The 17,182-nt window shown below is 40.6% G+C and overlaps 2 protein-coding genes across 4 annotated transcripts in view; one reads left to right on the top strand and one right to left on the bottom strand.

Moving 5' to 3' along the window:
• The window catches only part of Herc3 (HECT and RLD domain containing E3 ubiquitin protein ligase 3), a 93,964-nt gene that overhangs the window by 68,638 nt on the left and 8,144 nt on the right, over positions 1-17,182 (top strand). The window contains exon 23 of one of the 3 annotated variants that reach the window (XM_028789393.1): positions 3,512-4,333. The exons of 1 other annotated variant lie outside the window; for it this stretch is intronic. In XM_028789393.1, the coding sequence (XP_028645226.1) occupies positions 3,512-3,599 (88 nt within the window). In that variant the 3' untranslated portion in view covers positions 3,600-4,333. Of the gene's footprint in view, positions 1-2,387; positions 3,002-3,511; positions 4,334-17,182 lie in introns of those variants that run through there. One more of the 3 variants, XM_028789392.1, reaches the window with a different exon arrangement.
• Nap1l5 (nucleosome assembly protein 1 like 5) lies at positions 5,471-7,297 on the bottom strand. Its single transcript, XM_028789394.1, has 2 exons — positions 6,688-7,297; positions 5,471-6,456 (listed from the first exon to the last, which is right to left on the bottom strand). The coding sequence occupies exon 1, from the start codon at positions 7,172-7,174 to the stop codon at positions 6,704-6,706; it is 471 nt and encodes a 156-aa protein (XP_028645227.1). The 5' UTR covers positions 7,175-7,297; the 3' UTR covers positions 5,471-6,456; positions 6,688-6,703.

The following is a 17,182-nucleotide window of genomic DNA, read 5'->3' as shown; positions in this document are numbered from 1 at the left end:
AGATGCATGGCTAGATAGTCTTATCTTACTGTTTGTATTACCTTGGTCTCAGACAAGTGTGTGTGTGTGTGTTTGTGTGTGATTTGTTGGAAATTAACACTGGGGTAGACAGCAGCCTGAAAAGGGGGATAGATTATCTCATGCTCTGGTTAGTCTTCAAAGGGCCATGTGTGCTCTTGATGGGGAAAACCAACCCAGCTTAGGACAGGCAGTTTGCAATATAGTTAGGGTTGCAACAATTTTAGGCACTTAGAAATCTTTTTCATACTGTTATTAAATCATTTCTCTCACATGTTCCTTATTTAGCAGAGATTTCTCTGAATCAACAGTTCAGTTGAGTCAACAATTGCAAGATAAACTCTGTGGGAATAGTGAAATAAAGCCATTTAATTAGGGAGATAAGCTGTTCTCACACGCCACCGTAACTAGTCTCGGGAAGACTTAATAGCTGTGCTTTAATGTGAAGACAGAGAGGTCATGTTCAGCAGATCTTCCTCGGATCTGTTACAGACCTGGATGCTAGCCTACCAACACTTGGATACGGAAATGGAGAAGGGACCCACACATGTAAAGGTGTTTTGTGGGCTGATGGATATGCCTGAGGTATTCAGGCAAAGAGGAGTGGGGCACTGCTGGGAGTTTGACTTGTCCAGCTTACTCGCCTGAGGTGGGGGATTAGACTGTAAATGACTTGGGACATTAGAGAAGGTAGTTTCTGCTTGCAGGTGCTGAGAAGTCACTGCTGTTCTGTAAGCGGAGCCGCTGTGTTACAGAAGTGGGTCCAGGGTACACTGTTTACTTTGTCCTTTTATCTTCCCCACTGTTTGATTCTGTTACTGGCACATGAACTCTCCTGAGCATTGCTGAACCCCTGAGTACTCACTTGCCAGCGATCTTTGCCCTTGGAGGAGATCTTGTGGTTATCTGAAAGGCATACCTGTTTTCTTCTCTCTTGCTTCTCAGTTGCTAGTTTCCCTTTAACATCAGTTCTACTCTTACAAAATGCCTACTGTGGGGTGCTCTAACGGTACCAGATAGATTGTCCACAATCCTAGGAGTAGTAACAAGACAGCACACACAAACTCCATTTCCTCTCCTGCACTCTCACAATGCAGGTTACTTTAGTGGCTTCTGATTTCACTGTACCGGTGAGCAAGCAGGCAGTTCTGGAGCAAGCAAGACCGGCAATCCTCGAACCCAACTTATTCCTTTCACTGTTTCATGGGCATATCCCACAGGCTGAGGACTCGAGTTTCAACACCCCTGTGACCCCTGTCAGGTATCAACTGTGAGCTTCAGGATGCTTAACCTTGGCTTCTGACTCACTGGCTTGTAAATTAAAGTTCCCATAACCACTGCCTTCCGTTCTATTGGTATACTTCAGTTGCTTACAAATTTTAGGGAAAAAATAGTTGCCTCTACCAATTTGTTGGTAAGAGATGTTATACATGAGAAGAAACCTCAAGAGGTAAGGTATGGAAGAAGTATGTGCTCCTCAGGTGGCATCTCTGTCTAGGGACTCCCATGTGTTCAACCGTCCAGTAGCTATTGGAACTCTTTCCCTTTGGGATCTAATAGACAGTTCATTTTATAGGCATGGAAGCCTAACCAATTGTGTGGAAATTTTCGTGGAGAAGAGGGTACACTCTAATGCAGTACACTGAGTAGGGAAACCCAATACGGCCTCTTCAGGTTTTCCTGGACTATGTAGAATTCCTTCATCTAGAGTACAAGGCAAAGCCCCTTGAAATGGACTTGTGATTTTTTATAGGACAAGGTTAGTTAAGGAATTATGGGTTGTTACTTCTCTCTCTCTCTCTCTCTCTCTCTCTCTCTCTCTCTCTCTCTCTCTGTGTGTGTGTGTGTGTGTTGGAACCCTGGACTCTGTCAATAGTAAGATATTTGGATGAAAGTACCAGAGGAATACAAACTTCATTCAAATGAGTTACATGCATCCAAAGACAAGAACTTCTGTGGCCACTTGCTGGTGTTTACCTAAGCCAATTCTCTCCATAGTGGTAGCCACATCTGGATGAAACTGTACTGTGTCACTCCTGGGATTAAGTATTTTTTATATTCCATAGCATGTGTTATTACCACTAATGGGGGTAAAAAAGGCCTTAAATTGGTGCAATTAAATTCCAGCTTTATTCTAAAGGGCATCTAAATTCTATAGAAAGGAGCTAAGAATGGAGCTCTGGCTATAAATTACCTCTCTTGATGCGCCTCATGGACGTTGTGAGGGCTACAGTCTTTAAGGGCGACGCTGTGTTTGTAGTAAATTGTACAGGAACAAAGATAATGAGAACACCGGTCCTACTTCTGGACTGCTTTCCATGTGCCCGGCACTCTCCTAAGGACGACATGTAAACCTTCTCACTTGGCAGATGATGAAATTGAAACAGAGAATTACATCATTTGACCAGCAATACAGCTAGAAGAAAACGACTTGATTCGGGGCCTGTGCTCCTGGAGTCGTGCCCTGCCGCTGAGAGCTCACAGTGGAGCTTGAGAGTTCCTGTCCTCTTCCCCCAGGGAAAAAAAGTGACTGAACAATTTACTGTTTCTCTTTTTGGGCAGACTGGATAATTTCCTAAGAAATGAAAGCTGGTATAGTTTGGAGCATGCTATAAGTGTGTGAAATTGAATGTCTGAACATTGAACTAGGGAACCCAGTGCATATGTAGCCTTTAAGATGAGATAAAACCCTCATGAGCATCTGGTGGCTCACGCCTTCGATCCCAGTGCTGCCAAGGTATAGCAGAGCAAATCTTTGTGAGATTGAGGCCGGGCTGCATTAAGTGAGCTCCAAGACAGGGCCTGAGCTGTATAATGAGAACCTGTCTAGAAAAAAATAAAAACAATCAATCAGTCAAACAAAACAACAACAAGCCCCTCATGGATACGTGTAGTACTGTGTAGTCTGCTATGTAAATGTGTTTGCTTTGACTATTTGGTCTGTTTGTATGTTTTTTTATTATACTTTCTCTAGTCTTTCAGCCCTCCCTTATTTTTTATTAAAAGCGTTACAAACATCTTTTGTATATTAAAAAAAAGGATTCTTTTTACCTTTAAAAATGCTTTTTAAAGATCAGATTCTAAGGATAAATGTAAAAGTATGGCATTTTGAATCTGTTGGCAAATATTTTTGCTGGGTTGATTTTATTAATGAATTGTACCATGTTACTCATCTTTATCGGTATATAAGAATACCTGTGTCACTCCGTTCTCACAATATCTTCAAAATATTTGCATTTGTTTCATACATAGGGTACTTTAAAGATTCTTCACAGCACTGATCCATTCAAATGCTGTGTGAACTTCTGAAATACTTTTAAAAATGTGATTTAGAGGTAGTATTTGCACAGTACTGTAGACATCTGACATTGCTGCTTTATAATTGGTTTGTTTTATGTTATGTAAGTTTCCCTCAAAAAAAAAAAACCAGCATTTGTTTCCATGTATGTACACTTGTTTTCATGTATGTGTATGCATATGTGTGACCCTGGAGACAAGCAGAACTGCAGCACCACTCAGCTTACCCTGTGAGCCTTGAAGTGCCGCAGCTTCCTGTGTCACACTTTGAGATCTTCCACTGAATAGATAATGTGTGCCGCTAGCTGGTTACATCATGTTGTTGGGTTTGGCCTGTCAAGGGTTAAAATGGTTTACTGCAGAGCAGTATTTTACTTGCCTAGAGGAGATGGTGTCCGGGCGACATTACAGTGCAGCTGTGACGCACTTTCAAATAAGCAGCTCAGAAGACACACATTTAGGATCAGCTCAGTGAGGAAATGAACAAACCTCCATCCTAAACATCTCTGATGGGCATGTATATAAAATATAACAATATCCTATAAAATAGTGCCTGCTGGCCAGAGCACACAGCCATGACATGTATGTCTCCACTTGCCAGAGCTCTGCTTCACCTTGTGCTGCGCGGCCCCTCTCCTGCAATTTTTCTTTTGAAAGTAATCAGCAGGGGTTCTTTATGTAAATCCCTACTAGTTATAATTTAATTTTATGTAAATCTCTGCCAATTTTATTTTCATTTTATTTTAGTAGTGTAAAACAGTACTAATTCATATGATTTGTCAAACTATTAAGACCATTTACCTCCTGTATCTATATCTGCTACAGATATAATTCACAGTACTTGTTTGCATTTGAAATGAGTGTAAATACTCAAAATTTGATTGTTTCCTAATTTTTTGTCTTGTCATGTCTGTTTATTTCTTTTGGCTGTATGTGACCTAATCTCAGCCTTTCTGTATCTAATAATTGATAAATATTTTATGTATTTCCCTGATTAAAAATGTTTCCTTGAGTCAAAGTCTAACTTGTTTCTGAATTATTGAAAGCTATCTTAGGTATTCTTATGGGTAAACAGCATAGAAATTGTATTAAATTCTAGATTCCACTTAGGCTTTGAATTGAATTGTGATAAATTTAAATTAATTTTGGAAGAATTTATGTTTTGTGATAATCTTCTAAATCAGGGATTAATTTTTTTGTGAAATCCCATAATTTTTATATACATTATACACACTTTTATTATAGGCTAGCTTATGTTTATGTATGTAAATACTATTTCTAGTATAAAAAATCTTTCTTATATATTTTAATGCCTTGATTATTGATTTTATATATTTATCTGACAACCAATCAATTCATCAAACTTGTGTCTAATTGTTTTCTAGTTTATTCTTTTGAGTTTTCTATATATAATAATCATATAGCTACAAAATAAATTTCTCGGTGTTTAGGCCCTTTATTTATACATAGTTATTTTTTCTTACTAGACCTAGAGAAGTATTAAATGACTGTCCCTCCATTTCTGAAGATGAGTGAATGTTAATTTTCATTACCTTTTTTCTTATTAAAATAATCATATGATTATGATGATCATAATATATATAATATACACCTTCAGTTGGATTGGTCTTGCCGCAAGGAAGATTACCACTCCTTAGGGTTGTTCAGAGCCATCTGTTGTCATTAGCAACAGGTTAGCACTGCCCCCCATCCCCGACGTCATCAGATTTTGCTGCAGTGTGATTAACCCTTGCAGCAAATGGAAAAGAATGGCGTCTGATTTTTTTTTTGTGTGTGTGTGTGTATGTGTGCATTCATATTGTCACATTAAAGTCTTACCTTGTCTGACAGGAAATTAAAACGAGGCTTTGTTTGGAGCAAACCAAGATAGTTTTGAATATCCTATATTTCAGAGTTACAAGCCATATTCTTTTCTGATAATAAGGGATCACCAAGGTAGAAATGAGTAGCAGGGGAGGGAGTTGAATTTTCTTTCAGGGTCTTTTGTCTTTACTATAACAATAATAGCTGGAAATTATTCCTAGGTGTCAGACGCTGCTGTGTGGGCTGTAAGTGTAGTAACTCATTTTCTCCTCATGATAGCTGCGAGGAAGGGACTGTTACCACCCACCTTTATAGATGACAATACAGGCAGTCAGAATAACAAGGTTTTTATTTTTGAAAATACTGTTTCATTAACACCACAGTGGTAAACAACTTTATGTTTGTGGTTCTTTACAGAACATTGGTTCACAGACAATTCAAAACCCACAAAGAAGCTAAAGGCCTTTACTTTAAATGTCTTTTCCCTTCCTTTATGCCATTCTGTCCTCAAGCAATAAAATTGATTATGGCACCATTTAATAAGTCACATTTACATAGCAAAATAATGAAGGCACAGCTAATACAAGCAAACGTAAACCCTTTCTATTTCTGAGCTGGGGTTGGGGATACACACTTGGGTTTATTCTTCAAGTATATACTTTTTCCAAACGTTAGCTTCATTGAGGGGTTCAGATGGTTTTCACAGCTACTTGCTAAAAGCTACAAGACAAAAAGACTTCACAAAGGTCAAACTAGGCAACACATGCTCTACAGAATTGCTACGTTCTACATCTCTTCAAGTAAATTATATTTCTAAACTGCTATAAGGTAATTTAATACTTAAAACATTTGGGGTCATTTTTACGATTTTGTAAACAAACACTACCAAGAAAACATGAGACCGTCACAGATGAACACGTGTTGACAATATTATACATGGAATACACCCTCATTTGTGGAACCTTTTTCTTTCTGTAAATTCAAATATTCAAAACATTTTTCACAACTTGAAATGGCAGTTTTCCTAGCCACATAAACAGAAAATGTTGTCAGTCCAGGCTTCCTCCACGCCACATCTCCTCTGGAGTGGAAAGCTGATGTCTGGGTTTGCAAAAGCAAAAGTCTTAAAGATGACGTCGTCTTGGGTTCCTCTTCTTCCTCTCCGCTGGGAAATGTAAAGAAACTGAAGAATTAAGCACTGAGAAGAGTTCTGTCTTAGCATGAGTGTCCAGGTGTAGTGAGATGAATGGATTTCAACGTGTGACGCACTTTAATTTTCATCTAACTGACAACCTTTCATCAGTCTCAAGTCCAGTTCTCACAGAAGAGCAGGGAGAAAAAAAATATGTTTAATTAGTCTTTTTTCAAAAACGTCTTTTGGCATCTGCCTTACACAAATAAAAGTCAGATTAGAAACGGGCTAGCCAGAATCTACTGATTGAATTTAATTTTAGGAATGTCAGAATAGATTCATATTGTATTTTGGGCAAATCCTGAGCCTTTATAGTCTGCCAACACTGGAAATAAAAGGGGCAGGGGATTTGTCACCTGTCAGCTGCTGTGCTCACTTCTTGTTGAAGTCGGGACCCCCAGTTGCGCCAGCTGCAGCCCCTTCCTCTTCCTCCTCCTCCTCGTCGTCATCTTCATCGTCGTCTTCATCATCATCATCCTCCAGGATCCACGCGCAGCCCTCCATCTCTCCGGTAAGCTCCTGGATCTTGGCCAGTAGTGGCTTGTAGATATCGTTGTACTTCTTCTCCAGAGCCTGGAATTCCTTGTCAAATTTGGCCTCGATCTTATCGCAGCGCTTCTGCAGCTTTTTGAGCGCCAGAACCCGGCATTTGACAGAATTGGGCAGGCTCTCGATAAAGTCTTTTTTGGGCTTGGGCGCGTTCTCCGGCGGAGCCTGGGGCTCTTCGGCCGCGGGCGCAGCGGCATTCTCACCGGCCGCGGCTTCCTCGCCACCCTGGGCGCCCTCCATTACCTCGTCCTCGATGTGGCTTTCAGCGGGTCTCTGCTTCTCGGGGTCGGCCATGGCTAGTGCTCGGCTCAGCTGGGCTTATTTGCCGCAGTGGTCTGGTGGTTGCGCAGTCTGCGACAGAGCTGGTCCAGAGAGGTCCTGCAGCTGTGACTGCGGCAGGTCCAGAGTGAGTCTAAAGATGCGGCAAACGCTGACGGCTGTGCTGACGTCCGCGCTGCCGCTTCGCGGCTCGCGGCAAGTGAATGGCTGCTCACTATCAGCTGATGGCTGTGCGCACACACTGCGCCAAATTGTTGCTATGCTGCTATCTCCGAGGTCTCTAAATCCTGCCACTTAGACACCCAGCCCCCAGCATCCGCCCCCACCCCTGCAGAACTGGCTGGAACCAGCTCGAAGCTGAGACTGTATTTTTCCATACCTGTTTATCCAGCCCCCATCTGTTTACTGTGTGCTCCCCCTCCCATTTCAGCTCTTCGAATCCGCAGTGCACCTGACAATCTTATTCGGAAGTGCGCCATAGCTGATGTTGGTCAGCCTTGGTTATGGGTACATTTCTAAATCTTGATTGCGTCTTAAATTCACTTCCCGAGAACAGTAATGCAGGAGAACCATTTTCCTCCTTCTCCTTTGCAGACCTGTAGTGCGTGTATCTGCACCGACCATCTTGGCTCTTAGAGCAGCGAGTCAGACATCTCTGTTAAACCTAGTTACTTGTGGCAAATTGTGACGGGAGGGACCTTGGAATTGATTCCGTAAGTGTTTGTGCGGCAAATTTCTGCACTGTGAGCACTCGAGTAGTGTTACCAAAGGGTCCACACAGGTGCCTATGAAAAGAAATAAAGCGAGGGTGAACAGAAGAAAAGCAAAGCCCTCGGAGTCTCCAACCTAGTGGCATTGTGAAAAGATGCTGTCATGTACAGATGTGTAAGGTCCAATTCAGTTTTTTTTTGGGGGGGGGCACACGTCTTCCGGTTAGCAGATTAGATATTCCCGTAAAGGCTTGGGGGAAAAGGTCACTTTAACACATCTTGAAAAGCATGCGTTTGGTCCTACTGTTCCTTAGGGACTCACAGATACTTCTACAGTCATTTGTCACCAAACATTTCACAGTTAACCATCTGCTCTTTGAATCTGCTTTTGATTTGTATGAGTTTTGGAAAAGACCATAAGCATCAAAGCCTTGTTTTCTGATAATGAAGTGATCTTTTATTTTATTTTTACCCATACAAGCCAGAATTAAAGAATTATTTATTTTGTTTCTTTCTTTATTAACTTATTTAGCTGATCCAGTCTAGCTTCAAACTATGTGAACTCTGGGTCCTTCCTGCCTCATTAGAGCTTCCTGAATAGAAAGCGGGGCACAGATCTTAAGTGGGCCCTAGAGGATACATTCATTACCTGTTTAGGTCTGTCTTTCTCTGTGTTGGGGCTTGCCAGAATCTTACTCATTAATTCCATAAGGAATTTCTATTTTTTATGTGTATTAAATTAATTATATGTAAATAATTCAGTGCTGACATGGAGTAAAGGCTGTATATTTTTTAAGTAAAATTACTATATTTATATGCAAACAATAGTTATGCATAATGTCTTTCAAAAACAAATACTTTTGTCCCTCTGATCAAAGAAAGTAAATATTTACAAAATACATTTTGAATGTACTTATGAGTTTGTTTTACTACCCCCTGTTGTTTTTTTTTTTTTTTTGGATTTATAGATTTTTTTTTTATTGGATGATTTATTTACAATTCCTATGTTGTCCCCTTACCCCATCCCATGTTTTTTTTACATTACATTTTTGTGTTTATTTGTTGATGAAGCGGTTGCACATTCCATAGTGTGAATGTCTGTCAGTTTTATCATTCTGACTGTGTGTTTTTGGGAATCTCACTTAGGTCTTAGGCTTAAGAGCAAATGGCTTATCTGCTGGGCCACCTTGCTGGCTCTTTTTTAAGACTTTTACTTTTTTACTCACAATATCTTAAAACTTAGACTAGGCTGTTAGTAAAACCCAGCATTTGGGGAGTGTTTCCACAAACAAATGTGTTAATGTAAGCTCTGTGATAATCAAGGTAGAGAATAGTAACCTTACTCATCTAAAATACTCTTGGGGCCTTTCCTCTACAGTGCATGTGATACTTTGATCTATATACTGTCTTAATAATTCTATTCTCTTGTTTTGTTCCTGGAGACAGAGTTTCTCTGGCTGTCCTGGAACTCTTTCTGTAGACAGGCTAGCCTCAAACTCACAGAGATCCACATGCATCTGCCTCCGAAGTGTTGGAATTAAAGGTGTGTGCCACCACTACCTGGCTTAAAATTTGTTTGTTTTGTTTTACAAGACTGGATTTCTCTGTGTAGCTCTGCTATCCTATAGCTTGCTCTGTAGAACAGGCTGGCAAGAACTGAGAGATCCACCTGCCCTTTCCTCTGAGTGCTGGAAATAAGGGTAAGCACCACCACCCTAATTCTGTACTTTTAAATTATTCTGAATGAAATCATATGTGACTTTTAGAGTTTGCCATTTTCACAGGCAAGTGCATTTGATACTCATCTATGTGGTCATGTGTGTTATCAATTTGTTATGTGATGCTGTTGAGTAATATTTCTAGTAGTATTATTTTCAGTTTAAAAAAAATGAATAATACCACTGTGAGCATCTGTCTAAAGATTTCTGTATGAGCACATCTTTATTTCCTATAAATACCTACCAGTAAAATTACTGGATTATTTTGTATATTTAACTTCATAAATAACTGCTACACTTTTTCCACGTGGCTATAATAGTTTGATTTCACACAGTAATGTGGGGAAGCAATAGTTGTTCTGTATGCTTTGTTTTGAAATAGAGTCTGTATACCATGCTGGTTTGTATGCCAGACCTGGAATTCACATTAGCATCTTGAGTGCTGGAATTGCTGTGTTCCTGGTATTCTTAATGATGAATGATTCTGACTATTCACTAGTGTGCATATTTACCATTCTTATATTTTTGGATAACATGTGTTTAATTCTGTTACTTATTTCTGATTTTTTTCCTGGGTGTTAAGTTTTTCTTATATATTCTGGATGCAAATTCTTTGTGAGATATGTATTTAATAAATATTTTCTAACCTGCATTTTAGTTTTATACTAGAAATCAGAAGTAGACTTCAAATAAGTAGACAAAAAAGAAAAAAAATGCAGGTTCTTTACAGCAACAACTCACTGTTTGGTAGCAAGTTCTATATTAGTTACTTTGCTGCTGTAGTGAAAAGCAACTATTGGAAGAAGGAATTGATTTTGGCTTCTGGTTCCAGTGGCATAAAAGTCCATCATGGCGTTCGCAGCAGGCAGCAGTTGGTAGGTAGGATGCTGAAGGCTTATATCATCAGCTTCAGGCATGATGTGGAGAGTGTGATGTGGAGCTGGGACAGAGCTTTCTGTCTCATACTTCCCAGTGACATACTTCCTTCACCAAGGCTGCATCACAAAAACCTCCCCAAATTGCACTGTCTACTATGGAGCAAGTATTCGAATACATGAGCCCTATTCAGAGCACACATATGTGTAGTGTATCTACAACACTTTCCTTCCAAGTTCCCAACTGTACTGCTCAAGTTCATGGTTTCTTTATTTTTGGTGTGTGTGTGTGTGTGTGTGTGTGTGTGTAATATACAAATACAAACTGTCAAGTCCATTTAGGGTTGCTATTCCATCCTCTTTTCAGCTTGAATTCCCTTCAGTATTTTTAATCTCCTTATTGAACTCAATTTTCTAATCCTGGATTGTCTTCGTCCTCTCATTTGGCCATATTTGTGTGTTCTCTTGGGTTTTACTCAGGCTTTCATTGAGGTGTTTGCTTATGCCACCTTTAAACTCTCCGAATTATTTGATGACGGTTATGATTGTTCTTTCACATCCTGTGTCCTGAGGTTCATCTAGGTACTTTTCATTGGGGAACATTTCTATAGTATATTTCTGATGTTGCTATGAAACCTGGGTATGTAAACTTCTTTCATAGGTCGTATGTCTAATATGAGTTTCCAGGCTGCTTGGTTAGAGGAAATGTGTTTTGTTGCTGGCCCAAGTTTGGTTGATTTCAGGTCATGAGGAGTTGGTAGGTCAACCCTCCAGATGCTTAGTGTTGGTTAAGGATCGGGTGTGTGGGGGTGATTTTAGCTCAATGGTAAGCAAGAAATCATAGTACAGGCTAGAGAGACACCTCAGTGGTTAAGAACACTGGCCACTCTTTCAGAAGCCCCCAGACTTGATTTCCAATATTCGCATTGTAGCTGAACAGCATGTGTAACTTCAGTTCATGTGAATTTGATGCTTACGTCTTTCCTTTGTGGGCACTAAGAATAAAAGTGGTGTTCAGACATACATGGAGGCAAAACACTCATATTTATATAAAATAATAATTTTTAAAAAGGAATAATGTGGGTAAGCTTTAGATTGAGAAAACATTTGAAAAAGAAGGAAAAAGAAGGAAGAAAGGAAGGAAAGAAGAAGGGGAGGGTGAGAGGAGGGGGAGGGAATGAATGAAATCATTCAGTTGGATCTGATTAGGTTAGTTTTCAGTCATTGCTACCCAAGCTATCCCTGAGAGGGTGGTGCTGCTATGGGTAAGGTAGGCTGAGATCTTGGACTTCACCAGTCTATGACTCTGTACAAACTGAAGCAAGGCCTAGGAATTTGGGACGGTGCAGGTGGGTCTGATTAAGACTGAGCTGGTACCCAAAGTGTGCAAAAGGGACCAAGCCTTGGGGAGTTGGGAATGGCATAGACAAGATCACCCAGACTAGGCAGAAGCACTAGTTTATAAGCTGGTGAGATAGCTCCACGGACTCAGGAGGGTACATGCAAGCTAGAATTCAAGGAACTCTTCAGACTGGCCACAGGGTAAAGGTCCTGGATAAGGCATGAAGGTTGGTGTGACATGGGTGGGCTAAGTAAGTAAGCAAGCTGACCAGACTGGGCTGGCACAAAGCATGTGCCACTGAGAAAGTTCTCAGGGGTCTGGAATCGAGCAGGCAGAGTTCTGCAGGTCATACTTTTGAAGAAACTGGAAGTCATTGAAATCTGAAGAGAACTAAAAACCAGTGAAATCGGGAATGCAGCACCCCACAGGTGGAGGCTATAGAGAGCTTCACAGCAGGGAAGGTTGCAGCAGTCAATAGCGGTGTAGGTCAATAAAATAGTTGGAATAAGCTGGGCAGTGGTGGCATACCCCTTTAATCCCAGCTCAGGAGGCAGGGGCAGGTAGAGCTCTGAGTTCAAGGCCAGCCTGATCTGCAGAGTGAGTTTCAGGACAGCCAGGGCTACACAGAAAAACCTTATCTTGAAAACACAAAACAAAAAATGACTTTGAATAAGAAAACTAATAAGGCATCTCAGAACTTAGATAAGCAAGAACGCACCAAAGCTGTTGGGGATCTGGGAATAGCTGCACAAACCACTCAAAAACCAGTCTCAGTCAAATAGGGATGGCTTATTGCATGCTATACCCTAAGATTGATCAATCAGGGTCACAGTTCAGCTCCCAAACATTGCCTAGGCTTAAACAAAACCTTAAATCAGATTGAAAGGAACAGCAAAGAGAAGAGCCAAAATCAAATCTTAAAAACAAATATATGTGATATAAATGGAATGATAATGGTTTTCTTTTCTATGCTTTCAAAGAAAACTTATCCAATTTTTAAAATGAGAAGAGTGGCTTAATAGTCAGGCATAGAACAGAACATAGCCTAGATTCGAACCTGTCTGCTCTGGTGGTTTGTTGTATTGCACCATTCATTTGTTAGGTGGTTAAGCGCATGTAGAATTTGTCTTTCTGAGTCTGGTATTTTTATTTAACATGACCTCTGATTCCATCCATCTTCCTGCAAATGACGTAATTTATCCTTTATGGTAGTATAATACTTGATTGTATACGTATCACACTTTATTATTTATCTGTCGATGAGCACTGTGGTACTTAGTGTTCATTGTCAATTCGGTACGGTTGTAGGGTGCGAGGTGGGCCAAGCCTCTGAACATACCTGTGATTGACTATCAAGCCTGAGATTAGTCTCTGATAACATCCTGTGGGATTGTCTTGATTACCCAAATTGATGTGGGAAGACCCACTGTAATTATGAGCAGGACCAATCCTTGGGTGTTGGGTCCTGAACTGTATAAAATAGAAGAGCAGAATGAGCAGTGGCATGCACTAATTCATTGCTCTCGGCTCATGATTACAGAGATAATGCAACCAGTTCGCTCATGCTCCTGATGCCTTTCCTTCCATGCCTTAATGCATGTGGAATTGTGAACCAAACAAACCTTTTGACCCTTTAAGTTGCTTTCGTCAGGAAATTTTATCACAGCAGTTGGAAAGGAAAGTAACTACAGGCAAAGGTTGGTTCTATAACGTGACTGCTTTGGTTAGCAGCACAATAAATATGGCAGCGCAGGCATTTCTTGGACCATTTCATTTCCGCTGGATTTATTTCTCAGTAAGTCTGTTATTGGTATATAGAAAAGCTGCTGACTTTTGTATTGATTTGGTATTTTGCTGCTCTGACGAAAATACTTATCAGATGTCAGCCTTATTGTGAAGTCTGTAATATATTAAGGATAGAATCTTATTGTCTGAAAATAGGGATGCTTTGTGTCTGTCCTTTTTTATTTATAGTCCTTTCATTCCTTTCCTCGCCCTTTGTTCTGGCTGTGATTTCAGACTATACTGAATAAAGGTTGGGAACATGGACACCCCCTTTTCATGGACACCCCCTTTTCATGGACACCCTCTTTTCATGCCTGATTATAGGGTAAATGCTTTCAGTTTTTCTCCACTCTATACACACTGGGTTTTTTCCTGTTGTTTTTCGTCTTTACATCATTGATTTCTGTCTCAGTCTTTACTGTTTCTTTCTATGTGCTACTTTTGGATTTGTCTTGTCTTTGTTTCTCTGCAATGTTAGGGCATTTATTTGAGATCTCTGAAGTTGAATGTAGGCACACATGGCTCTAAAGTTCCTACTTAGAGCTAGTATTGCCGTGTCCCTAAGGTTGTGGTAAGTTGTATTTTAATGTTCATTTGAACTTATGAATTTATTAATTTCATGCTGATTTTATAACCGTTGATCAGTCTACATGCACTGGCTTAATTTCTGTATTTTTTTTTACTGTTTATTCCTGAATTTCTTTTAGTTTCTGATGAGATGCAAGAAAATTTTCCAGTTTCTTCTGTACTATGTATTGACTTGCTTTTGACCTAACATGTATACTACTTTAGAAAAAGTTCTGTGGGTTGTTAAAAAGAATGCATATTCCACAGCTGTTGGATGGAATATTCTGTGGATGCCAATGTTAAATCCATGTGTTCAGTGGTCCAGTTTAACTCTGGTGTTTCTCTGTTGATGTTTTTGGGTCTTTCTCTTTCTCTCCCTCAAACTCCTCCTCTCCTCTCTTTCTCTCCCTCCCTCCCTCCTTCCTTCCTTTTCCCTCTCCCCTCTTCCTTCCCTCTATCCCTCCCTCTCTCCCTCTCTTTGTCCCTTTCCCCCTCCCCTTTTTCTCCCTTCTGCCCTCCTTCTCTCCTGTTTTCCTCTGTTCTTTTCACTAGAATTGAGATATCTTTTTAATTTTTATTTTGCCTCGTTTTTTGAAATTTTTGTTATTTTACTTATTCACTTTTCATCCCACTCACTGCCCCCTTTCCCAGTCACCCCTCCCACAGTTCTTTCACCCTCCCTGTCCCCTTCTCCTCTAAGCAGGTGAGGCTCCCCTGGATATCCCCTAACCCTGGCACTTTATGTCTCTGCCAGGCTAGGTACTTCTCCCACTGAGGCCAGACTAGGTAGCCTGGCCATTAAAACATATCCCATGTACAGGGAAAAGCTTTTGGGATACCCCCCATTCCAGTTTTTCAGGACCCACATGAAAACCAACCTGCATATCTGCTACATATGTGCATAGAGGCCTAGATCCACCCCGTATATATTCTTTGGTTGGTGTTTCAGCCTCTGAGAGCGCCAAGGGTCCAGGTTAGTTGACTCTATTGGGCTTCCTGTGGAGTTCCTATCTCCTTCAGGACCCATGATCCTTACTTCTATTCTTCCATAAGGGTCCCCACGCTTCGTTCACTGTTTGACTGAGGGCATCTGCATCCGTCTGAGTCAGCTGCTAGGTGGAGCCTCTCCTACGACAGCCATGCTAGACTCCTGTCTGCGAGCATAACAGAGTATCTGTCATTAATAGTGTTAGGCATTGGTGCTTGCCCATGTGATGGGTCTCAAGTTGGGCTGGTTATTGTTTGGCCATTCCCTCAGTCTCTGCTCCATTCCCCATTCCTGCATTTTTTGTAGACAAGATAAATTTTGGGTTGAAAGTTTTGTGGGTGGGTGGTGTCCTGCCTGGCTACAGTAGATAGCCTCATCAGGTTCCATATCCCAATGCTGTGAGTCACGGCTAAGGTCACCTCCATTGATTCTTGGGTGACTCCCTTATCCCCGGTCTCTGTCTTGTCCTGGAGATGTCCCCCACCTCCCCACCTCTGTCAGTTGCATATTTCCATTCATTCTCATGGCCATCTAAATATCACTCCTGTCCTTCCCCACACCTGATCCTAAACCATCCCCCATTTCCCCTTTCCATCCTCTCTTCCTCTCAGTTCCCTCCCTCTGTCTGCCTCTTTTGACTATTTTATTCCCCATTCTAAGTGAGATTCAAGCATCCCTGCTTGTTCAAGAAGCTAAGCAAGCATCTTGTTTAGCTTCATTGGGTCTATGGAGTATAGCACGAGCATTTTATGGATAATATTCACTTGTAAGTGAGTACATACCATGTATGTCCTTTGGGGACTGGGTTACCTCACTCAGGATGATATTCTCAAGTTCTATCCATTTGCCTCCAAAATTCACCACATCTTTGTTTTTAATAGCTGAATAGCATTCCGTTGTATAGATGTACCACATTTTCTTTATCCATTCTACAGTTGAGGGACATCTAGGTTGTGTCCAGTTCTTGGCTATTACCAATAAATCTGCTATGAGCATAGTTGAGCAAGTCTTTGTAGGATGCTGGAGCCTCTTATGTACCCATATGTACCCATATACTCTGGAGTGGTATAGCTGGGTCTTGAAGTAGGTTGTTCCCAGTTTTCTGAGAAATCGCCAAATTGATTTCCAAAGTGGTTGTACAAGTTTGCACTCCCACAGAAATGGTGAGTGTTCACCTTGCTCCACATCTTCAACGGCATATGCTATCTCTTGAGTTTTCAATCTTAGCCATAGAATCTATATGCTGAATATCTCTACCCAAATTGTTGAATTTCTCATCTAGATTTTGAATTCTTTACTTCATTCTTCTGTTTATTTGAGTGATCTTTGAAGTTGTTGATTATTTAAACAAAACAAAACAAAGCCCTAAGCTTTTGAATTATTTGGTAGTTTGGCCATTTCAGTTTTTCTGAGAATTGCTAACTTTTGGACAAATCGTGCTGCATTGCACTTTTGGCCAATGCATGTTTCTAGCTACAGCTTCTGTGTGTGCTGGGATGGTATCCTTTCTGGTTTTATGATCAAGTCTTCTGGGTGGCCAGCTTTCTTTTGAGGGCTCTGCCACCCAGAGAGTAAAACAAACTGCTGTTAGAATACCAGCAAAATAAATGACATAGACAAACCAACTAAAGTCAAGAACTATACTAACAAGAACTTTAGGGGAAAAATAGTATCAAATAAAGTATGAAGTTCAACAATTCATGATGGTTAAAGAAATAACAGTGAAAGAGAATCCAATTAAGGAGCTGGGAGGGAAGGAGAAAAGCAAGAAACAAGGTTAAATAAAAGAAGAGGAAAAAGATGTAGCTCTGAGTTCTGCACTAGAAGGAACCAACTCTGCTTGTGCATCTTAGCTCTTTCAAGCCTGGTAACAGGAAGTGGGTGCTCTGGTAAGCCAGGCTTCAGAATAAGGTAGTACCTCAGATCCTTGTCCCCACAGGAATCCTCAGGCAATAGGACCCTCACCACAGAACTAACTACATCTGCAATTCTCAAAATAAACAATCTCAGAAATGCTCAGTAGAAACCAAGCTTCTTA

Source organism: Grammomys surdaster, unplaced genomic scaffold, assembly GCF_004785775.1.
Source record: "Grammomys surdaster isolate TR1022 unplaced genomic scaffold, NIH_TR_1.0 125832, whole genome shotgun sequence".
Classification (NCBI taxonomy): domain Eukaryota; kingdom Metazoa; phylum Chordata; class Mammalia; order Rodentia; family Muridae; genus Grammomys; species Grammomys surdaster.
Note: the sequence above shows the minus strand (reverse complement) of the source record. Positions and strands in the feature narration are given on the sequence as shown.